This window comes from Paramacrobiotus metropolitanus, unplaced genomic scaffold, assembly GCF_019649055.1.
Source record: "Paramacrobiotus metropolitanus isolate TYO unplaced genomic scaffold, Prichtersi_v1.0 Parri_scaffold0000011, whole genome shotgun sequence".
NCBI classification, from domain to species: domain Eukaryota; kingdom Metazoa; phylum Tardigrada; class Eutardigrada; order Parachela; family Macrobiotidae; genus Paramacrobiotus; species Paramacrobiotus metropolitanus.
The window spans coordinates 1,185,998-1,210,914 of record NW_026570231.1 but is presented as its reverse complement, the minus strand read 5'-3'; the positions used below and the strand labels follow the sequence as shown (position 1 = coordinate 1,210,914).

The following is a 24,917-nucleotide window of genomic DNA, read 5'->3' as shown; positions in this document are numbered from 1 at the left end:
CCAACATCAGCAAATGTAATACGTTATGGTAATCGGAGAAAATCAGTTTCGATAAACTGGATATTATCATATTAAGCAGTTATTAATTAGAAGAACATGTGCAAAATAAGAATCGCCACTCGTCTAGCTTATAAAATAAAGCATGCACATTTACATTTATGTGGTCAGTGGGTACTCAACTGTCACGATACGAGGACATTTGGGTGCTGTGAACATACCCTGCACGATTAGGCTGCGATGAACAGCCGGCTAAATTTGTAGCCGTTTGCATTCAGACTGTGATATCAGTAGCGTTGCGAGCCACGGCTAACCAGCTGTTCATCGCAGCCTAATCGTGCAGGGAATGTTCACAGCACCCAAATGTCCTCGTATTGCAATAACGATTACAAGCAAAAAGACTGTGGTATTTCTAAATTTTGGTCTCATATGTAGCAAAATCCGACGCGGAATTCAAGTGTATAATACTGTATGCAATCATCTTTAGGTAGGTATCACTATAGTTGCGTCGTTGCATTAAAAACTTCCGAAAAAAAATCACCGAAAAGAAGAGTCGCGCTGTGCAAATGCTGGTATCTCGGCGCAAATTAAATATGCGGAAACTGCATAACAAGCTCATTCTTTCTTGTCTTCATGTCCGGAAATCGCAATGATTCAGTGAATATCAATTGCGAAGAAGATAATAATTTACAAAAAGAATATTGTGACTTTAAAATAGCCAGAGGCCGCAGGTAGCGAGACATTCACCTTGCAGTTGGTGTGGCCAACTTCTCATGCCACGCGTGAGTTATGAAAATCCATATTAGCTTCGTTTTCGTTTTCTTCTTCAACGTAACTGAACTGATACGTCCATAGGGTTGTTCTTTACTTTCACTTTTTATGATAGACGGAAGCTTTTAATTAAAATAGTTGCTGAAGTAGCGAAGTTACTTCCGGTTGACCTTATCCCATTCCAAGCCGGTAGTAACACAAGCTTCTTACGTACTTACTGGCGTTCATGGTTGTAAATATAATAAGAATGGGAATTCCTGATTTTGGAGTATTATTTCCTGTAATTATTGGTAAGCAAGTGAAAACGCATTTATTTAGTGGGTTAAAAATGTAAACCAAATACGCACACAGATACGTATTGAGTATGAAGTGTGTATTTATATAATAATTACACTTACTTTTCGCTCAGAAAACTCCGCAATTTTGAATGACTTTATTGAAAAAAAATAATCTTGTCATGTTAAAACAGTTTACTTTTTAATTTGCTCTCACGTTCAAGTATGAGCTTATGCCGTGATAAATACTTGAAATGTAAGAATATTCTCAGCATATACTTGACTATCTTCACCATATTGGAAAGTGTGGAAGCATGTTGCAAAATAAATGTTAAACGGTAGGAAATGCCATGTTTCCCTTTCTACAATTTTGTTCTAACTGTGTGTTAACAGGGTTATCTAACTTTGCCGCGTTCGTCCACCCCGCAACGCCGAATGTGACCGGAACTCCTTTATCACAGGAAATACTACAACCGGGAGCCGAAGAGTGCGTCAGTTTTACACGGTTGTTAGGCCGGATAAAGAAAGACTATGCACTGCAGCAGCTGACCAATATCACGGATTTGGAGTGTCAAGATAAATGCATTTTCCTAACAGCCTGCCAGTCATTCAGTTTTGGAATACTCGACAATGGATTAACCGAATGCATGCTCAGCCAGTACAATCGCCATTCCCAAACAAATCTCTTTAATGATAACGGACTAATTCAAAATTTCGCTTATTACGAGAAGTCTCGAGAGGGATGCATGGAACGTAAGTACATTTGACTACTCATGTTCTCTGCCGAAACGCAGCCGTACATACAGAGGTCATTGCCTGTACCCAACATTTGTAATACGAGCCGGTACGCTTATGCGTATGTGTACCTGGCAGTGGCACGGACGAAACAATGGCCCTAATGAGTCGTAAACAAATATTGTAATAAAAACTGAGCGACAAAAGCCTCTTTAAAAATTACCCTTTAAATGCGGATTAGCTTGTCTAGTTAGCAAAACAGATGTTTTAAAAGCAGCATAATAAAACTTTTATTTCAAGACGTTTTACGAAAACAAAACGACATAATTAAGCACATATATGCAATTAGATAAAAATAAAGTAGAAGCCAACGTAATAACTGCAGGCGTCTTTTATGGAGATATGCAGCAAAACTATTCATCGGCTTCATTATGAGAATGAAAGTCTCTGCTTACGAACAACCAGTTTAATATATAGCATTTTAGATCTTGCATTAAGGTTACAACGGATAGAAACAATTTTTTCGTATCTAAAAGTTATTGAGATGCGGCACAGCAACAGTATAACGGTTTATCCTCTTGCGTTACACTCTAATCCTGGCACTGAGGTGACATGAATACCGTAGTGGCCACATGGTTCCAGTGAAAACAATCATTGTTCAACAGCTTAATTGTGCTTCATTATATGTGTATAAGTGTTTGGTGGTACTGCAGTTTGAATTTATTTGAGTTAACGGCAAACTAAAGCCGCCTTCACGAAACGGAAATTAAAATATGCTAAATATGCTAACGCTTCAGTAAAACAACTTTGCCGTTCGTAATTGTTCATAGAGACGACATTGTAGGTAGTTTTATCGATGCAAAAACGTAATCTTCCGTACTTCATGCAGTATACAAAGTCATGCGTGTATCGAGTATACAGATATGTGCACAGCGAGACATATTTCCTGCATGCCCAGTTGTCGCAAATTTACGAAAGTGGCAATGAACTTGAAGTTGACTGACTTCTGTGCAGTTCACTAAAGCATCGTGCGTGTGTTATTACTACAACTTTAAAAACTGTTGTTTTTTGCAGTCGCTTTCGAGTGTGGACCGGATCGCATTGTTGTACAAGGCAGGTCAACCGAGCCCTTTTCGGGGCTGGTTTATCCCGAAGGGATCTTTGAAAAGTCCTGTCAAGCCGATCTGTCTAATCAGCGAAATTTTACTCTTGAGATCCCTTTACAAGGAACATGTGGCACACGCTATACGGTATATTTCAGTTTTTGGCAGAAACAGTATTATGTGGTGTTGTATCTGTAGTTCGACATAACCTGCAAATAACTTGAACGAACACGATCGCGAGCAGTCAACACATTTACAGTATTAACAGCACAGTTACATATATAGTGTATCCCATCTTTAAATTTATCTGGGTAACTTTCTTATTATAAGCAAGACTGTGCGGATGTTGTCTGATAATCTTTAGCTGTGAATCAGTTTACGTGCGTTTTAGGGAAATGGATTGTACGAAAATGTCATCATCATCCAATGGGATGACCTTATCGTAAGCATGGACTTTCTTTTGCACTAAGATGTTATACACGTGAATTGTGTGCTGCAACTGTGATTTCTTAAGGTCACCCGACGAGATCGAAGATTTAAAATCAGCTGTCAGTACGATCTTAGCGACCTTGAGATCAGGTACGTAGGAACCTGTTATTTCGCTATTATACAGTCCATCAAGCATGTAAAAATTACCTACTGTTGCAGCCATAAGCCGATGGAAATTGGGCAGGTAAGCATACAATACTTGTTTGCTGCCATCTAGTGAAGTGTATCTGTTTTAGAAAAACCACATTCGTCATAATTAATTTCAGATGACTCCCATGGAAATGAGCCTCAAAGTGCCCCGCCCAGATCCCGTTATTCGTCTGATTAACATGGATGCCAATGATGTGAATGTGGCAAGGTAAATACGAGTACATCACCGAATGTTATACTGTACTGACTGCGGTATTACTTACTGCGTCTCTCTGATTTCGGTTTCACGAGAAACTGGTTTGAAAAAAAGTCCATATGCGAAATGCGAATATATTGTAGACCAACCCACAAACAGTATTACAGTATTAAAAAACAGTAGCAGTATTATTAAACTGGTATACTTGATGACAATACCCGTATTTTACTCAACACTATTATTTTGAAAAGCTACAAAAGGTACAATAGTGCAGCGCCTAATGACTGGTTAGTTAGGTACTTACTTCTGACATCCGTATACCGTATTTTTTTACTACAGTAATTGATGATATTTTTATGGAAATGGCTATAGGCACCCCCTTTCACCCCCGTTATCTATAGGCACCCCCTTTCGCACCCCCGCAGACTATAGGCACCCCTTTTCGATTAATCAATCTCTGCACCCCGTTGCGTGCGAAAGCTATAGGCACCCCTATTTTATCCGTTAATGCTATTTTTAAGGTCGAATTTCTTGACCTTAGAATACAGAAAGTCGTTGCACTACCGGCTCCAGAATTTTTTCTCTTGTAATATGAACTGCATTGTAATAATAACGGTGCAATTTCTGTCAAAATTTGTAATAATAAAGCAGCAAAAACTGCTATGTAGTGATAATGTCTGACAGTCTGTAATAAGTAGCCCATCCGAAGATAATCACGATCTGACAGTGATCTGGTCTATCCAACCGCTATCCAAGAAAAGTAGAAAACGACTTTCAGGACAGTTATTCGGCTTTTTCCACATTTGAATCTGCCTTCAAGGCTTCTAAACATTCATAGTCAGACGATCTGAAAGCGGCCCATTGTCGGATGGAGTTTTTAGTACAACTTTTTATGTGATGCCTTCAAATCGTCAAAAAAATCTATGTCAACCAAAAAAACTTTCAAAAAATCTTAGTCAGTGCTTTGCTAAAAAAAATAAAAATGGTTACCTATAGTCCGCGGAAAAAGACGGGGTGTGAGAATTATCTAACAAAAAAGGGGTGCCTATAGTAAAACAGGGTGCAAAAGGGGGTGCCTTTAGCAAACGGGGGTGAAAGGGGTGCCTATAGTCTCACCCTATTTTTATTCGGGCAATAGCCAATTAACAGAACAACAAGCCTGCGCTGGTAGATACTAACTAAAACATAGATAGACACTATAGATATACCGTGGTAGATACTGTACCGTATTTGCAAATACTGCGTAATAAATACGTGTGCGTCATTATATAATAGCAATACATTTTGTATGCCTTCATAAAAATTAATAGACAGAAATGCAAATAATTATAAAAAGCAGTATGATTTTTACTAGTACAAACGTATGCAATACGGGGATTGTGGTTGTTTGTAAGGTTATAAATTCATGTTTAATAATATACGACTAAATTATTTAAATGAATAAATATATTATTTTGTTTTGTTATTGTTTGTTTGTTAAATACTTTAAGTAATTGCATAATGAAAAGCTAACATTTTGTATAGTACTATCTGCACAGTACTATTAAGTTTTAGTTAACGTTTATTTACTAACGGAACCTATACGTTGCGTTATGCTTCCAGGGTTGGCGACAATATGGTGTTTCGAGTTGAACTCAGCAAAGCCAGTACGTTGTGCATTATAATTTACTAATTCTGCCCTTTTTTATCAAGTTAACTAATTCTGCCCTTTTTTATCAGGTCCTTACGGAATATTTGCAAGAAACTGCCGAGCACAAGGCGAAAACCCCAGCGAGTTTCTTGACTTGATCAACGACAAAGGATGTCCGCTTCATCCTGAAGTGTTTCCACAGTTGCAGAGAAATGGATCGGCACTGGAAACTCAGTTCCTGGCCTTTCGCTTTCGCAAATCGTTTCAAGTGTTCTATCAGTGCACAATCGATTATTGCGTTGACGCCTGCCCACCGGTATAGCACATTTAAAAACATTAAACATCCAAAGTTGTGCTCGCTCTGGTTCCATGTACTCGTTTTAAACTGTCACAAAAGATCAGTTCGCTTTAAGCTAACGCAAAAGAATCCTAATATTTAAAAAATTTCAGTTAGTAAAATTGAGCTGACTTACATGGAGCTGTTATGTCGAAGTACTTCCATTTATTATAATGTTGTAGACTTGTAATTCTAACCATAAGTTATAAGTGTTTACTGACATCAGTTTTATTCTCTGATTCCAGGCGGACTGTACAGGAATTAAATCATTCGGCAGAAGGAAGAAGCGCGAATCTGCGACCGAAATCCCCAGTGCTGACAGCGTCAAAAACACACTAATTATTCTCGATGACATTCCAACTAGGAATTTGGCTCAAGTGTCACATTCTAAACTAAGTAAGTTTACCAGGCTTTTCAGTTTTACTTGCCCTACCAAAATTTAGTTTCTCGGATCGCAAGGTCAAAACCAGATCGATTGTACCATAACGCTAACTGCATGACCTTTCCAAGTCTCCAATAAGGATGCCATTGCAGATATGCACATGATTACCGTAGTAAATTATTTCTTAGATTCCTCAGTACTGGTTTATCCAACACCTCCAGCGGCAACCTGTGATGCAACGTACCAGTTGATAGCCATCGTTTTGGCAGTAATCGCGGGGTCCTTCTTTGTACTGCTTATTGCCATGATCGTATTTTTCCTTATGACCAATAAACGATCAAGACGACCGTCCAGCTACTATGCCACTGCCGCATCCAAAGAATTTGCCTATCCTAATCATTACGTCACAAGAAAGTGATTCTCTTCATAAATCAGTGCCGCTGTTTTCAACATTGTTGGACATTGTTAGCTAATCATTGTACCAAACAACAAGTGCAAGCAAACGTGTTGACGTGCCGCCCAAAGAATGAGCTGCCCGTTATGTTGAACACTGTAAAGAAAAACAGTAGAAACGTTAACAAGCTAATATGCGATGCTGTTACGGAGTATCTTATACTGAAATTATTATACTCACGTAGAAATCGTTGCGCCGACATCAACTACGAACTGGATTTTTTTTGGGAACTCCACTGGATATAAGTCATTGCGCCAACACGTCGTTTCTCGCATGCCATAAATATCGTAATATTATGTAACTCTAGATTTTACAAAAAAATCTGATGATCAGATGCTTGCAGTACTGAAAAACGGTAGTTTACTCAAAATTTTTCAACAGTGATAGCTCTTACATATCACACATTTGAAAACTTCGACAAAGCACGCAAGCCGAAAATAAATCCACGAAAAAACAGCTCAGGATTTATCACAATTACCAAAGCAGAAGGGATCAATCAGCCGTTTGCATTCACCATCGCCGCAATCACCAGAACTGTTCTCAAAAACAGGACGTCCATAAAACCCTTAAAAATCTAAAATCTGCAGCGTCTATACAGGGATGACAAAAGGAAGATCATCACACAAAATAAATAAATGCAAAGGCACAACAACGGCTTCTCATCATAAACAGTGATAAAAATCAGGAAATATTGCATTCTAATAGGCCTTCCGCAGTGGCTGTGGGAAAATGCATGGGTAATTCCACAGCTGCCGCTCGGCACATACAGGTCATCGTGCCGTAGCGTCCACTGGGAGCGCTATCGTAGAAGTGCAGGCAGATCCCGGCTGCCCCGCCACAACGCGACAGCGGACAAGACGGTCCCGTTTCAGACTGCAATAGCTCCGCTTTAGCGCAGCACATTGTAGCGTCGCCCTCGCCAGCAATCTGAAAATTACAAAAAAATGTTAGTGTTTTTATCTAATTCTCCAATGGTCAGTTCACCATAACTTTTTACGGATGCTACCATCTGAAACGCCAGAGCCAAAGACTCACGCAATGTTATTACGCCGTATGCCGAAGTGCAGTACAAGAAACTGATTTCTGTACAGCACACGCGCACATCGTGATTTACCAGGTAGTATCCAAAAAACCATATCTCTTACATACATCGTCATACCCCGGAATAAAAAAAATAAATGATACTACTTACTTGATCCTTCAAAAACACCCGATAAGCGGCATCGACTAAGGACTTCACGTAAAACGGTTTGGAAAACGAACATTTTGGTTCGTATTCCACCAACATGGTCAAAACCATCAATGCCTCGAGCAACAACTGACGATATTCAGGCTGAGCTACTGTTGATAAGATATTTTCAACATGTATGGCGAATTTCATTTCGCCGGCTGTCATCTGAAATGCACGAAGCTATCCACTGCTATTTTTATAACCTTAATAGTTTAATCAGTGACAATAAGAGTACAATGGTCGTACCTCATTCGTCAAACTGGGATTCAAAAAAACATCGCAGATGTAAATGCCTTGTGACTGCAAAGCAAATGCAGTTTATCATTGCAGTACCGTGACACAATTCAAAAACCCAGCCTCGTCAAATAAATGAAATCACAGTACTATCAGACGCCCGCGGCCGTGAGGACTTTTTGAATACATAAATTACCTTCTCCAACAAGGACCAGATTCTAGGATAAAAATCTTGAGGCAGTCTGTTGAGAGCACCGTCAAGACGCCGCCTCCGCAACCAGCGTCCAGTCTTCTCCGGCAAGTCCGAAGCCATAGATTCAGCGTAACCCAAACCACCGGGAGCAGCAGTATCACCGGCACCCGCTTTCGAAGCCGGAACAGAAAGCCCGCGACCACCAAAAATGTCGGTCACGTTTTCATATGCCTAAAAAGGTCTAAACTCAGCTGCGAAATAAAACTCTTTTATTTAGTCTTCGCACAGATATCAGATAATCCAGCAAGTATCATCATGAAACTGTTTTTATGATACTACATTATGTCTGTCAGCATTCATTCGTCACAAATAAGCATTTATCTGATTGGATGAACCAAAATCAATCAAGACACCCGTATCCAAACAAAATCAAACATCATAACTCCCGAGAGCCATACGTACTTACATTTAACTGGATTGACTTTCTCAAGCGTGCAATGCCTGAACGCCCCGCTTTTGTAGTTACCGGTACCACTTTTAAGATATCCGCTTCTCCTTCTAATAAAATTCCCAGACATCAGCAACAAAGCCAACCCTTAAATTTTCCCCATCTGAATGCATACCTTCTCGAGTTCCGATTTCTTTCCCACTAAGAATATGGTGCAGTAACGTTTTCATTTCGTATGGACTGAGATTCAGAAGATAATCGGAAGCTTCTTCCCCTGCAGAAAGACCATTTCATCCATCATGTCATAGAATCAGGCAAAATCATACAACAAGCAAAGTCTACACCGGAGGAATAAATCCACAAGTATCTTCCTCACCTTTACACTTGAGAGCCCGCGCCAGTTCTGTAGCCATGATCTGTATAATGAGACCGACCCGCAGACGTAACAGATCATGGAAAAGTTCCGGTTCGGTTCGTACAAACATTGCCAAATACATAAGGAGCTCCTGTAATTTGGGACAAATTGTGATGTATAAAACACAGACCATAATCAAATTTGTCCATTTACCTGAGTCAACATAGCCGTACTGCTGTCGGCCTTGTAAGCATTACGAATCAGATGCTGCAGCTCATCTGGCGGTAAAGGCCTAGCAAAGCATTCCAGACAATGCAAAACCTAACTACAATAATAATATTTACCAGCGCCGGCGGTTTACTGACCTTGTTATGGTAATCTCATTGTCAGATGGCATTCCCACCGTGACCTGTTTCTGGTGGACAATTAAGTCGGAAACGGCGCGTGCCAAATCTTCCACCCGCTTATCCAGCATTCCTGCTGAGTGCCGCACCAACCACCACTTCTTACTCTGACATGCCTGCAAGAATTTTTAGGCTGCGACAGTTAGGACATTTACGCTTAGGTAATTTATAATCACGTTATATTAACTATTTACAAAATTAAACAAATAACATAAATGCAAAATCCGATGAAGAGCGTACCTTTTCGTACAACTCTCTGATAAGGTCTCCTACAGTCACTTTCCCACTCCGACTAGTCATCCTAGTATCCCAATTAAGGCCTCTGCAAAGCAGGCGAATAATTACAATGCTCCAATAAAAAAAGCCATTACATTTATTCTTGCATTTAGCGTATTAGCACACAGTTATGTACGTGTAAGTAAAACAAAAGAACACGCGCGCGTCACCGCTTGGTACAATTAAAGCACCGCCTGGATTCCAACACTTACTGAGTCAAATACAGAAAATAAATGATCTCCGCCTGTTCACCCAGGGATTCTGTCATTTGGAGCATATCCAACAATTCCTGGGGGTCCAATTCGGTTTTCTCTTTTTCCGACATATCTTGGAACATCATTTTATCAACGGAGCTAGTATGGAAATTCTCCGGCAGCTGACCATCCTCCGTTTGGAATTCTTGTGAGGGCAGACGAGAACGAATATTAATCATTCCCGGGTCGGCTGTATCCACTTGAATAGAGCGTCCACGACGGATTAAACCCGCTATCGAACCCGTTCGAGATCGCATGTCTCGCGACAGACGCCGTTTGCTCATTTCTTTATGGGTCTGAGTCGGGAGCGATGGTTTCGATATCCTCTGCTTGGACATCAGTTGGTCGATGTAACCACGAATATTTTTATCAATGCCTAGAAAATTTCGGTGTCAGACGGGAAAAACGCTTATAAGACGTCACTTACTTTTACGAGAAATCTTCCCGGTATCAATGCTAGAATCCAGGAATTGTAGAGTACAAATACAGGAAGTGTTTAAGAAATCCGAAAGAGATCCTAACACCACCCTGAAATAGAACGGTCTCAGTTAATGCTTGGAAAAAAAATCCCTTAAACGTTCCAACCAAATCTTTAAATAACGCCTTAACCTCCAAGAAGACAAAACCGTGAATTTATTGGTATTTGGGACAAAAAAACGTGAAAAGCAAACCAGGCCGGACTTTACCAGCGTTACGCTAGGGTAACCAAACAGTTTTTAATAGTGATTTTTTGATTCAGGTTGTTGGCTCCATAATTCCATTTACCTTGCGCCATGAAGATATCCGGTCTTCCCTTTACGATAAGTCGCTGCTAGAGCTGGATGAAATTTACCATCGCCTGCCAAGAATAATTCAGTCAGAACCACTAAAAAGAAAGCATTGCAAAGCCAGAACCTTACTATCGAAGGAGCGTTCAGAGAATTCCAAGATGATGGTAGGTCGGCCCAGCATTCGCCAGTTAGATTTAAGGAAAGCGATGTCGGTGCGAAACATGTCCACCAGCAGACTGACGTCCGTCGACAAGTAAAAATGTTCGGGATCGAGAAACTACAAAACATAGTATTTTAAAAGCGCATTAATATTTCAAACAGCGTTTGCAAAACAGCAACCAAGGCAATCCATCTAATACTAATACGAAATCCTTTTACTATTCAGTACTGTCAGGAAACGCTACTCCGTAATAAACACCGCATACACATCCTAAAAACAGCGCGGACACTGTGCTGCTCCACTACTCTTACATACCTGCGGCATAAAAGCAATAACGCGATCGTGAAGTTGATACAATGTACTGGTGCTCAGAACTCCAACTTCACTAGAGGGACGCCCAGATAGCGCTAATTTGCGACTTTTGCCTGCAGATGCAGAATGGCTCTTTAAAAAAGTATAAAACATAGTGGCATTGAACAGTAATACCCAGCTGTCCATAAATGTAGCTCAAAACACGGGCTGGATATACTTCGATCGGCGAAACTTCATTTACGGTTTGCACCTCTATGCCGACCTTCCGCAGTTTTTCTTGTACCGCTTCCGTATCGGCTAGCAGTACAACTGCAATAACCATCCAAATGTAAGAATATACCGCAAATATGTGATTAAATTAATTCCTAGATTACCTTGGACAACAACATCGGGTTTCTTTTCGGTGATATACCGCCTGCACAAGGGATCTATTTCACCACATGCAACAAAACCCTAAAACAGAAAAACAATAATGGTAATCATCTCATTACTCCTTAAGGGACAAAAAATAAAAAAAAGTTCAAATTATTTTACTGCACCTCTCTGATTAGGCAACATAATATGTAAAGCGACTGCCCCCATAAAAATGGTATCCTTCCAATAGGACACCTATCTTGAGAATGTGGGGACTTGAGTTCGGCTTCGATCTACAAATACCTTTGCATTAGCATAGAAAGCAAATTATTACAGCCAATTAAACCACTAAATTAATTAAGAAACCTTTTCTCGAGCTTACTTTATCAATTGGGACGGTGTACATTTCGGGCAGAACTTTTAAACCGTCATCAGTCACAACGATGATGTCTTCCAGCATCTGCCAGTACTGCTGCGCAGCCTCCGTATCATTGTTGAAATAAGCATCCAGCAACAGATAACAGAAAAACATTGGCCACTCGCATTCAATGTTTTCGAAGGCTTTAAGTTCCCACGGTTGATAATGCAGGCGATTGGAATCTTCACGACAAGTCCGGTAACCATCGCGCAAAAACCGTCGTAAACCATACCGTCCCTGAAATAATTGTAAATTCGATACTCCTACGATTAACCAAAGTAAATTACAAGCAACGACAAATAAACAATCAAAGTAAAGCACGACAGAATAAGAAAGAGTACGAGTAATAAAACGATGAACAGAAACATTCTCAACAAGCGACGAAATAGGTTACAACTTAAAAGCACGGACGGCTAGCAAACCACACCAAAGTCCTTTACGAATCGAAGCAAATTACAGAAGATCAGGTACGACGCACCTGTAATTTATCAATGAGAGTGTGCCGCGTAAGATGGATTAAATCCGGATCCTCCACAGCAAAAGCCGGATAGCCAATAACGCACAATAATGCTGCATCCACTTCTTTCGAATTGGATTCACGGGGAAGCATCGACTGCAGCACGGCCTGCAACCACAACAATTTTTACATCAAAGAAAATCCAAATTGAGAACACCGTTCGTACATGGCATTTCTGGGTTTCGTCCGGTATGCAGTGTATAACACTCGCTGGACCACCACGAGCACCAAACAGATCCAAGTCATTCAAAGCCTCCAAAGCTGCCTACAGACACGCAAACATGGATGTAACCCCAACAAAGTCCTTGCCGGAACAGGAAAACATTATTCACCTTAGCCATCCCAACGGAAGACGAATTCAATTCCGGAAGCCCATGATTCGTCTTATCTCCCCGCTCCCAGACACCGTAATCCTGAAACAAAACAAATACAAAATACGAGACCGATTTCGCATACACATGCCCCATGCAGTACCGGGATTCGGTAAGCCGCTTCCACATAAAAGACCAGATTCTGCACAAAGGCAACTTCATCCAACGTATATATCACCTGGACACCTGCGGAGCCCCAAACAAATCAGCGGACGAACAAATAATAATAATAATTGTGAAGTCGTAGCTAAGATGCAATCCTACCGGAAGCTGTCATTTGCGCCAAGATGAGCAGATAGAGAGAGACCGCATCCACTTGCAGATGGCCATACTCGCCGTCTCCCACCACCGTCTGCAGCGTACGACAGCCGTACTTGGCGTGCAGAGAATCCAGTGGACTCTGGGTCTTCTTGAATTTCTCCACTTTCGCTGCCTGCTTCACCATGCAGATCAGCAGGCTCCGCATGTTTTTTATACATCTCTACAAACGTAACAAATCGTCCAATAATTTCACCCAGAATATCACTCTCCACCAGGGTACCATCATTTCCTTTTGAGTAAACCGGTTTAATTTGAGAACAGAACTTAAAGTAAGTAACGACAAAAAAAGAGAAATTATTTGGAATATCAACTTCGTATAAGAATTTCCATCAGGAGAACTAAGAACTATCTCTCCGTCTACAAACAGGATATCAGAAACATCAAATGTATGAAACCTCAGTCAACGCGAATGTAGCAACAATAAATAAGCACAAAAATTACACGAACCAACAAAAGTAAATAAGCAAAACCACGCAGTTTACTGACTTGCTGTAATTCGTAGCATTTAGCGCGATCCTCATCCAGATCCGAGTTCTTCCTGTATGCGAGCGACAAGGCCCACACTGAGAGCACCGAATACACATTGTCCCGAATCCAGGCATCATGAACATCTGCTGAGCCAGGGAACAGTCCGCTCACGGGATCCTGGGGAATTATTTACAACGACGATCAAAAATGTGTTCCGTTTGTGATTTTCGCAGCGGATATGCATGGCTCGTTGACGGGCCTACCTGATATTTCAATATGGTTTTGTAAACCAATCGTTGATAAAAATCCAGACGAACTCCTGAATTGGACCGTGAACGGAATCGCTGGGAAAGTCCAGTGGCATTATTGTCCAGAGAGATAGATGCAGAACGCGAGAACTCCATGAAAGCGCTACGTTGCGCGCACAATTCGCGGAAGAAAAATAGTTGAATATTTGCTGGTTTCTACAAATGAAATCCACAAGTCAGCATCCCAAATTTCCAATTGCTTCGTGCAATCGTATTGATTACGTAATAATCAAGGGTTAATCCACGATGCGCGTAAAAACATTAAAAGTATTTTTAGAAATCATTACGCCGTACGGATTCAAACTGACAGCCGTTCAACAATAACTTTGTTCCCTGTTTGGCTTTTACATTAGTGGTGAAGTGCCAAACGATGGCGGGTGCTTTTGAGCATAAAAAATGCACTCTGATGACCGATGTTCCAGTAACCTCGTAAACCACCTTCATTTCTTGGTTATCCTGAAACACGAAACAACTTTTTAATTTTAATTGATTAACTTTTAAGAATAAAAATTCTTCCGTACGCATTACGTGGGAAACAGTACCAGGGTTCTTAAACAGGTAGGTAAGATACTAAAATTACACACAATGTTACTTTCAGACCAGATAGCATCATCACACTGATGGTTTGGTTCATGCATAAATAATAATAAAAGTACTTACGTTAAAAGTTTTTGCGAAATAGTCAGTTTTTTGGGATAGCAGTTGTCTATTCACTGAACCGCTAAGAACGTTTTTCGACGCCGATGAAAATCTTATTTACTTGCTTTTCCAACCGACAGTGAGCTTTCCTGACCGGTACATTTCATTTGCCGGATCATCCTTACCGGCGACATCATGATTTGTCAAACAGGACAAATAATGGTGAGCAATAACTAATGCCTAATGGCCTATGAACGCTCAGTATTTAATAATTTTAGAGTATTTTTTAGGCTTGTAGAAACACAGGAATCGATACCCATGCTTCGTAATCAGTAAATGAATAACTGTTGGTAGTGGTAACTTGGTACAGTAAGTCTTATTTCAAGTTATTTTCGAGATTTATCGAAGATCTTAAATGCACGGAAAGTGGCATTATCAACCTACAATGCATGTGTGTTCAGTGTCCACTGTTCAGTCTATGTGAGTTACTTATGTGAAATTAAATTCTGAATCTACGCATTTAATCCAATAATTTCATGTGTTCTTGAATCGAGAATCAGACACAAGAAATATTCCAATTTTATATTATTCCATAAGCTTTGCGTATCATATACTAGACATGTAATGGACATGGGCATATATACTTGTATCTGAAACTTAAAAAAACAACAAATTTTACATAACAACCCAATCAATCTCTTTGCAGCATAATAACACAATTCGAGAATACAAAAAAACTAACAAATCTACATAACTGCTACAATTTTTAGATCAGTCCAAGGTATTTGGTGCCAGAACATATCACGGTGATATAAAAGGAGGACGAAAGGGGAAGAGATAAGGGGAGCAGAGGAGATAAGGAGAGCGGAACACACCACAAATAAATTCCCAACAACATCCCAGCACGCTAATAGGCAGCACCTCTCATTAAAATGTGAAAAATTTGCCAAAATCATCCAAATAACATCTGTAATGAAGATTCATCCAAGACATCCAAATTGAGGTGCCGTCATGCAGGAAAGCAAAGCCGGATCAAAAAACAGATAAAAATTATAACAGCATATCTACCATACTACTTTTCATATATAGGAAAGTATTGCATTGATTTGGTAAATCCAAACAAGGAACGGAAATGAGGTCATTTGCAGCTCTCACTCTCTCTTTCACTTGGCCTCATTTAAAACCAGGCGGCGTATGGTCGATCATATCAACTAGGACAGGCTCCAAATAGGATAAAAACTGGCACTGAGCAGAATTCTCCGACTGCGTCCTTGTTTTGCAAAGGACGAAGACATTGAGACAGGAACAAGGCGAAGAGTTCAACATTTGTGCTAAAAACGGCTGGATCATCCGAATGCGACAAGAGCACACACGTTCACCATAGGGCACAACAATAACAAAACTTTTATCCACAAAAAAAGGAGTTTCTCTGCGTAGAGCAATCTGAATATAAACGGCTTCGATAATTTCTGGTCCAAAATCCAATCAAAAAGAAATATGCTGCACTCTCTCCAATACATCATGGCTCCTTCCCCATTATAATCCATTCCCCCTTATCCCCCTCCCAGTTTCAGAATATAAAATAATATTACTATAAATACTATCTTTTTAAATAATTAAAATTATCGCTATCGGTTCCGGTAAAAGAGAACGGGAGTCGGGTTCTGATTCACAAAAAAACAGGAAAAACCAAAAAGAATACGAAACCAGAGAGTGAAATCAACCCAGAAAAGTGTCCAAAGCGCATGGTCATGTCCTTTTGATAATCCACTGGTTACAAATCAGCCTGGATGCGGATAACCTGATTGACCGACTGCTGACAAATGGGGCACTTCTGCTGAATTCGCGCACAATCCATACAGAACAAATTGTGTCCACAAGGTACCAAGGCGGCCACAATGTCACGATCTTGACACAAAATACATTCTCTCTTAGTTCGCTGGCTGGTGATCGACTCGGCCGGTGAACTTGAGCATGCCGAATCACCTAAAAATATATTTTACACCAGATCAAAATACAGCACAGAGACCAGGCGCATTCAAACAAAAACACACTATCCGATAACACAGGAGTCGTTATAGTGCTAATAATACCATTGGATTTAGTGGGTTTGGGGGTCTTCTGTGTTTGGTTAACCTCGACACTTATTTATTATACTATTCACTATTCAGTTTACAAAACCTTATAGCCTAATTGGCAACCAACCACTTAAAACTGAATACACGGAAAGTTGGATGTTTAATGCGTGCCCTATATAACTCTCATTAGCCAAGATTGTTTAATTTAGTAAAAATTATAGCGTTTTAAACCATTAAAATCCAATGTGATCTCCAACATAAAATCTTATGCGAGATGAAGCCCGTAACGGAATAGAAAAGCCTTTCTGCTTTTGCAAACAGTAAAAACTAGAAGGTAGAAAATATTGCGCGAACGAGAATAACACTAATAAAACATTGGAAATGGCTATAGGCACCCCCTTTCACCCCCGTTATCTATAGGCACCCCTTTTCGCACCCAGTTAGACTATAGGCACCCCTTTTTGATTAACTAATTCCTGCACCCCGTCGCACACGAAAACAACAAACGACCAAGCACGATAAAGTGAAACGAGATAAAAGAACAAAAGAGGGAATGGTCAATCATGTACTAAACGAAATCCGTAAGAAAGATGCCGGGGCGTTTATTTATATCGTGGTGTCCGATACCCCAAAAGGCCCCACACATTACAATCATAACCTCAGAAATGCAAGAAAACTTACCAAAGCAACCCAATCATTATAAAGTCAGTCAAACAGGCACATTGTCGAAAGGAGTGCCTAGTACGAACGCATTTTTATGTGAATGACTTAGTCATGTCAGATCGTCAAAAAAATTTTTGTAAACCAAAAAAACTGTCAGAAAATCTTTGTCAGGCTGCTGGGAAAAAAGACTGCAAACAGAAAACAGGTGCCTATAGTCCACGGAAAAAATGGGGTGCGAGATTTATGTAATAGAAAAGGGGTGCCTATAGCAAAACAGGGCGCAAAAGGGGGTGCCTATAGCCAACGGGGGTGAAAGGGGTGCCTATAGTCTCACCCTAAAACATTTTACATTTGCACGGCTTGCTGTGATCGATAATTCAGCAGCAGCGTCCATATCACTGATGCGTCAAATTATTAATTCTGACTCACTCTACATCAGCCTACTCATACTCTGACTAAACCGGTTTGCCCCACAACGGCTCCAACTAACACGGAAACGCCTGACCCGCATTAAAACAACTTCCCAAAACTCTCCTGAATATGAAGATTACAGCACCGATTACTCACAAGTACACAGCGCACTTGAAACGGCAAGGGCATGTTACCCTAGTATTACCAGCACCACTTTCAGCAGTCACACTCACCGGTGGAATTTAACGAAGCCTTGTTGAAAATACCGAAATTGTTGGAAAAACCAGAGGCAAAATAATTTGGTCCATCATTTAGAGACATATTATTCTGGTATGCCGAGCCACAGCCTGAGGAACCGTGACCACCACCACTGTTCCAGATGGAAGGCGCGAACGTCGGCATTGGATCGCTGTTCAGCCGACGAGCATGTGGATGTTCCATAAAATCAAACGAACCCGGCGATGGATTATTAATACCGGCAATGCTGAAGCTGCGAGTCTGCTTATTGCCAGAAGAAAAAAAAGCGTCACGCCCGCTAACGTCAGGTGTCGGGCTCGTTTCTCGTGGAACATTCCAGCAGCCAATATCGAATTTGAATGCTATACATAAAGAAAAAAGCAATGAAAAAACTCTACAGCCGTGATGAAGGTCAGCAGATATAGTTCGTTAACAATGCAACGCATAGCTCGCGCCTTTACCATCGGTAAACTATGCCAAAACAACAACCAATTTAAACGTCGAGCGTGACCAAGTCATGCCAAATCAGTCAGTCGCCTGGATGGCTTATTGCTAACTTCAACACATTTAAATAACTGCAGCAAGGTTAAGAAAATTCCAGGCGCAAAAAACAAACAAACTACCAAAACGAACTTTTAAGAAGATTGTCAGATAGCAAAAAATTTGTTAGATGAGATCGACTCACCATTATCCTTTCCGGATCCACTGAGATCTTCTGTGCTGCCTCCGTAACCCAGAAGACGCTCGGTATCCTTCCATATGTCCATACCATATGCACCATTGTCCAGCGACGAAGAACGTTGGCGTGTAGGATCGTTTTGCTGCAGCAGTAACTCTTCGAGTGTGCTGCCCGTGCGTGCTAGCACATGGTCCTCGATTAGTTCCTTAGCGCGCTGTACACCTTCCTTACAACCGGTAATTTCAAATACTGGGTCCTTATCTCGACCGGGAGTTATGATATATGTCACGGTATCCTGTTGAACCTTTTTGATAGTCTGTCCTTTGGGTCCCACAATCAGACCAACCAGACGCAACGGAACCGGCATCTGAATTGTAACCTAGAACGAAAAAAATTTTCCTCTATATTCTTGTGAGACGGAAGATTTTGGTACTGCGGTAATTGCACATAACACTGTTAATTATCTGTCTCCAATAAGATTAGGAAGCATGGAAGAAAGAGACAGAAGAAACAATGAAACATAATGAGACTTTCCAGAAATTCATTACGACCATAGCCAGGACAGGTACCGAGAAAATTTGATTCATCGGCTTACAACCTGTGTCCCCTAGATCCCTCTCTTATTGCCACTTAATGCCACAAAGCCAGGCATTTTTCTCAAGCCTCGACTTAGCTGATGCTATCCATCCATTGTCAGGCCGTTAGCTCTTCTAAAAGCCCTACTCCACTTCCTTGGTGGGAGCCGGACACTTTGTTCTAAGCGACGGCGTCAGAGATAAGTAATGCAACCAAACCACAACAAAGGGACAAACGCCCATTCTGTAGCAAGACACTTACTTGCTATGGATTTTCTGACTCAACATTACGCGATCCGTGCACTGTGCAACGTTCGTACTACTAATTTACGATCGAAATTCAAACTCAAGTTGATTGTAAGGTAAAACGTATGCTGATTTTAGAATTCCGGATACTAGAGTAATAATGTATTGTACATCATAATTATTAAAAAACTCGGTGAATCAAAACCAACGAGCAACATGAACCTTATATTCTCACACGAGCAGTATTTTCACAAACAAATCTCAACTAACTGTAACAACCATCCAATAAAACTTTCTTTAATCTAAATGCCAAAGACCTTTCTTTGTTTGCATTTGCTCTGCCCTCTAGTCGCACATTTTTTTCGTAGTATGCGACTGTAAGTCGGACGCAAAATATTATCTCTAATAACACCAAAAAATATGAAGAAGCAAAACCATTACTTTCTATCATGCGCAAATTTCACAGCCAGGATCTGAAGTTTAGTGTTCTAATTCCCGTTCAACGCATGTAGGTAATTTCGCCGCAAACATCCAGCTCGCCTTTTCTGTTCAAATCCTGTGAGTGAGATTCATGACAAAGAAATCAAACTAGAATGTCTCACTTTTAGGCTACAAGAGCGCCTGGCAAAAGTTTCTCTGAAACTCTATACCTCACATGACCGCCACTCAAATCTTCTCTCTCTCCATCTGTCTCGATACTAACAGGCTCTATCTCTATGCAAAGGTAAATACAAGGGAAACAAAGGCAAATGAAGAATTTGCGAGAATGCACCAACAGAAGATGAACAGGTGCATTCCTTTGTTCGTGACAATGATTACCCTGAGGCCGGGGTACATACGGGGCTGCAGAACATTCAAACTGGACGTTCGTGCAACAAAGACTACGGCAATCCGAATAAGCATCCAAGCATGTCAGTACAATACTTCAAAACGTTTGAAGAAACAGAAACCTAAAATCTCAGATGACCCACCTGCCCAGGAACATGGGGTGGCGGATGAAGCCGGCGCTGGGCTCGTATCTGCGTAAAATGATCAGCCGCTTGAAGAATTTCCGCTTTGGCAATTTCCACATCCTCACGCCGTCCCGTTATAACGAAGACTGGTTCCTCCCCACGAATTGGTGTTTTAATGTAAGTATTCGTTTTGGATCTCAACGCTTTGATCTTGCAACCTACAACACCGACCAATTATTCGAAGCCGTCCACAATACGAAAAAATGATGATACTCGAGTTCTCGAAAATTTAAATACGAATATTCTAATAAGTGTTAAATCGTTGTCTTCCGGTAAAGAGTACTCGTATTCAGCAAGTGTTAACTCACTAATCACAGATAAACCATATTGTTTAGTAAGTAATTCATTCAGGTACACACATTAACGATTGGTATTAATTTTTATATAATATCTATACGAAGTATGCAAATAATTTTGTTGCTTCAGTGCATTTAACTCGGCTATCAACTCCGAAACTTCCCACGAATTCAAACAACGCTCAAAATGATTAATCACGGCTCCACTACAATCAGCCGGACTGTTGCAGTCTCACACCTACCCTTTTCGACATGATAGACGTTAAGTAGCTGCATATTTAAGACACATTTAAGCACCGCGCAAACACCGAAGTTCACAATAACCATGAAGATGGACATCTAGATCACCCGCACAACCGATTGCGGAAATTATTAACTTTACAGCTGTCTGTGCTCTCTTAACACTGAATAACTTTGGAAGAGACACCTTCTACTTTTAGTAAGTACTGCCCTCCAATACGCTGCTGTTATTTATTACGCTAAACAGTGATAAAGGAAACCAATTTTTCTTTCCTTGATATCACCCTTCTACAGCAGAGCAAGCGTAAAAATTGATATGAGAGAAATCTTCTATTTTAACCTAATTCGGCTCTAAATGTAATTGGGCGATCATTTTTCTCTGGGACGCTGCCAGGGACGGGACAGTGCTCCCGATATGCGAATCCAACTGGTGTTCAATATGCTCTTCCTGGACACCGGAAAGAATACAGCTTAGGGGCAATACTCTTCTCCTCGGATCCAGTATGCCCTGGTTATTCACACTGGGAAAGCCTGAATAATACTGTCAGCCGCTCAACAAGCAAACCGTTAAACGTAAACTTATAAATGGAAATGCCGTGCAGCCTGCTCCTGCACTCTATGCATAATATTGATTGACCCACATTCAAACTCAGCACAAAAACACGCTCGCAAACTTAAGAGTGAGCTTGGTGTGTCTCTAATTTCAGATTCATGAGGATTTTACTGCTATGTGTATATCAGTGGCCTGTATTAAGTGCCGTCCGTCTACGTGCGCCGATCACTGCAGTAGCGATACGCGAGGAAGCATTTTAGTCTAATGTTGAAAATGTGGAATTTCACACTCGTTCTTCGGTGTACAATATACTGAAAGCGCCTTTCAGTGATATTTCAGATCAAGGCGCCACCGAATGAGAACAAGTTTCTCTCTCTCGGACCGGTATTATTTGCTCATTTCTGATCCTGATCAATCTAAAGTAATATCGAGTGGGTCTAAAAATTGACCTCTTCTCTCGCTGCGAAACCATCATATAAATTTCCTCTGAACTCTCCGCGTCAGCCTGTAAGCGAAACTAGCGGAAAAGCGTTATCTTATCCATCCTTTGTTCCAGAGGTTTATTAACACAGTGTCTCTGAACCAGTTCGATCACTCCGGCGTTCTACCGCTGCAAACTAACAAATTTATGGACTTAGTCAACTGATTAACTATCTTTTTTATGATTAGCAGCAACTATTTCGCTAAATAAACATATAAGCGCACAGGTAAAAATCGTATTAGCGAATATCAATAAATGTATAAATTCCATAAATTCAACCGGGAAAAGTGTTATCAAAAAGAGTACGAGTACCAAGCAATAAGTAACGATACCGTGAATGACACATCAACACCACAAATCGATGGATGCACGGCACAAACAGCAGCACACAACTACGCGGAATATATTTCCGTTATACAACTTTCGAATCGAGCGTTGTCGATGCGCACAACGCCCAATCAGTCCGATGTGTGACTGCCAAAACTGGACTGTTGTGGGAAAAAGAGCAATGTGCTGTCTATATACTCTATACCAGTAATAACCAGTAGACGCAGTACCAATTCCCGTTTAGCCCTGAGCGCAGGGTATTCACCCAACCTAATTTCATAAAAAACGCCAGACTTTCAAAGATTTTTAAGAACATTTATCAACGTGTTTTTAATAAGGTAACAAATCGTCGCACACCACTGAGAAAATAAAATTAGCCCTGCCAGTCTAGATAACACCATCGGAAGCATAAGCCGCAAAGTATCGTCTAACAAGGTTTTACTTTTATCATCAAAATTAACCCATTTCCACGACCGCCAGCTACCGAAGAATGAGGACAGTGATCTCGGTTTCCATGTGCAGAGTTCAAGGAATACAGTTCATATGGTTATAGTTTATCAAAAAAATCTGCGCTACGCTCACGCATAAAGACTTCGCAACATCGATTTCCTTGCGCGTTTTAGCGCAATGTCTCACATTTATACACACCATTTTTGTGTAATCAGAACGAAGTAAACCAATACACTCAGCATCTGAATGCCTCACAATACATATTACGGTTATTACCCAACATTTCCAGGAAGCAGTCAAATTATTAAGCATTCCAAGGACAACGACAATACAAGACCTTCGCATTCAAGTACATACCTTGTTTGCCAACGATTTCCGCCACATGTTCGGAACTAGGTACCGCAACACACTCTGTCATGTTCTGCGACCGTTTCAAGGACTGCGAGAGTGCTGCGGCGGCGGCAGCGGCAGCGCTGGTTGGCGACGGAGGTCCACCATAGCGTGCTGAGAGCGACGGAGAGTACATGAAGGCAGGACTTCCATTTGGAGAAATATCCGCTTGAAGATGAAGGCGACTCAGTTCTAGAGCCAGCTGTAAAGTTCTCTGGTCACACTCTGAAAAACGAAAAAATGCTGAATTTTTGGGGACGTCAATAAATGAACTCAAGCCACCACATTTCGTCCCCGCTTATTGTCCCGATAAGCGGGATAGCCATCAGGACTGCGATTTGGTCTACTGTTAAACTGTTCTGTCCAAATCACTTTAGCCATAACCACGAATATAATTTTTCACGGCGCTTTTTGTAAATATTTAAGCAGTCAAGAAAACACGAAACGAGTCAAAAGTTTAGCTCACACTTATTTCCTGAATACAGTGATACCTAACAGACACAATTCCTGTAATTTCCACTTATGTACGCTTCACATTTCACACCAACCTTTCATCTTAGGGAAACATTGCGAGAACTTAGGAATTACGTACAAGAAAGAGTCATAGCACAAAGGAAGAACGGATAAAAATCTTTTGTGGTAAATCATAAGTGATGAAAAATCTGGAAAACAAAGCAGCAAAAATAACCTAATGGTGTGCGCATGTCTCATCGTTAGCCGCATGAAATCATCGACAACTGGGCTACGTCATAGAGATGCTTGTGAACGGGTTCAAACTTTCAGCTACTGTGCAGTCGCAAGTCAATGCGTTGTGCCGCGAGTGTTACGCATACAAGACGAAGTGGATCGAGACTACAACGTCTGGCCGTATAACCTTGCCAAACCCGGTAACGCAATCGCTACGAACTGTTGCAATTCACAACTCCAGCTGATTATACTGCTGATAAACTTCCCGCTAATTCGAAACAGGAAATAAAAGGTGACTCTACAGCTAGTTGCCGCCACATTTACCAAACTGATATTCAGATTCTCCATACCATTATTTTGTTAAACGATAGTAACAAATTGCAACCCAACAACTGACTGCTACATAGTCATAAGACAGTTTCTGACTCACCGAGAGATCCGTTGGACAGGGGACCCAGGCTGTCCAAACTGGAATACTGCGCCGGTAGTAAGCTTGGACTGGGCATTGCTGTTCCAAATCGATTGGAAGCGTTGAACGAGCTCCGTTACAATTAGGATGACCGAAAAAACTCGGGCAATATCCGTTCAGATATGGTTATACGGAAACTGGAGCATCAATCTTTTTGCTTGGCGATGCTTTTGTGGATGTTCCGCCGTGATTCTCTGCGCTTGTAGTTTCGGTAGTCAAACATAGCTAACTCAACCAGCCTGCAAGTTAGCCGCGTCTGTTCCAGTTTTGGCTTGGGAGTAAGTAACTGAATGACTATATCACGACAAAAGGCAAGAACAAAGACTGGCAGTAAACCTCAGTATCGGATAATGCTCTCTGCTAAAATCGTATACTCGCTAGACTATAAAGAGCACAGATGCAAACAGTAGCCGGCGCTGTTGTGACTGACCCTTCCACGTTCATGCGAGAATCAAATAATTTCGCTTTCAAGGGGCTTCGCGTACAACGCACTAGGAGGACAAACTCGCACATAGAAAAATTCTATTCCCGGAAAGCGAGCGGCTGCTAGCTGTATTTAAGCGGCTGAAC

The 24,917-nt window shown here is 41.0% G+C and overlaps 3 protein-coding genes across 4 annotated transcripts; 1 reads left to right on the top strand and 2 right to left on the bottom strand.

The window, feature by feature from the left end:
• Window positions 1-793: 793 nt before the first annotated feature.
• On the top strand, window positions 794-6,731 carry LOC129583667 (uncharacterized). The gene is made up of 11 exons (XM_055475562.1): window positions 794-1,058; window positions 1,437-1,796; window positions 2,853-3,028; window positions 3,273-3,323; window positions 3,396-3,460; window positions 3,530-3,554; window positions 3,637-3,728; window positions 5,319-5,362; window positions 5,436-5,662; window positions 5,929-6,079; window positions 6,254-6,731. The coding sequence occupies exons 1-11, from the start codon at window positions 995-997 to the stop codon at window positions 6,481-6,483; spliced, it is 1,485 nt and encodes a 494-aa protein (XP_055331537.1). The 5' UTR covers window positions 794-994; the 3' UTR covers window positions 6,484-6,731.
• Window positions 6,732-6,875: 144 nt separating this feature from the next.
• Window positions 6,876-14,220, bottom strand: LOC129583500 (probable phosphorylase b kinase regulatory subunit alpha). Its single transcript, XM_055475292.1, has 26 exons — window positions 13,869-14,220; window positions 13,624-13,782; window positions 13,081-13,297; window positions 12,920-13,002; window positions 12,778-12,858; window positions 12,612-12,710; window positions 12,407-12,553; window positions 11,893-12,165; window positions 11,696-11,803; window positions 11,531-11,609; window positions 11,331-11,465; window positions 11,160-11,269; window positions 10,814-10,961; window positions 10,680-10,752; window positions 10,342-10,442; window positions 9,873-10,290; window positions 9,625-9,706; window positions 9,346-9,500; window positions 9,194-9,272; window positions 9,002-9,131; window positions 8,801-8,899; window positions 8,644-8,735; window positions 8,181-8,408; window positions 7,997-8,050; window positions 7,712-7,915; window positions 6,876-7,446 (listed from the first exon to the last, which is right to left on the bottom strand). Exons 1-26 carry the CDS (start codon window positions 14,007-14,009, stop codon window positions 7,201-7,203), a joined length of 3,741 nt encoding a protein of 1,246 aa, XP_055331267.1. The 5' UTR covers window positions 14,010-14,220; the 3' UTR covers window positions 6,876-7,200.
• A 902-nt stretch (window positions 14,221-15,122) lies between these two features.
• LOC129583625 (RNA-binding protein MEX3D-like) lies at window positions 15,123-24,881 on the bottom strand. 2 transcript variants are annotated; one of them, XM_055475508.1, is made up of 6 exons: window positions 24,309-24,881; window positions 23,159-23,416; window positions 20,413-20,612; window positions 18,627-18,999; window positions 17,938-18,303; window positions 15,123-16,538 (listed from the first exon to the last, which is right to left on the bottom strand). In XM_055475508.1, exons 1-6 carry the CDS (start codon window positions 24,382-24,384, stop codon window positions 16,327-16,329), a joined length of 1,485 nt encoding a protein of 494 aa, XP_055331483.1. In that variant the 5' UTR covers window positions 24,385-24,881; the 3' UTR covers window positions 15,123-16,326. The 2 variants fall into 2 exon arrangements, with proteins under 2 accessions (XP_055331483.1, XP_055331481.1); XM_055475506.1 differs by lacking the exon at window positions 24,309-24,881 and adding an exon at window positions 23,740-24,028.
• Between the last annotated feature and the right edge of the window lie 36 nt (window positions 24,882-24,917).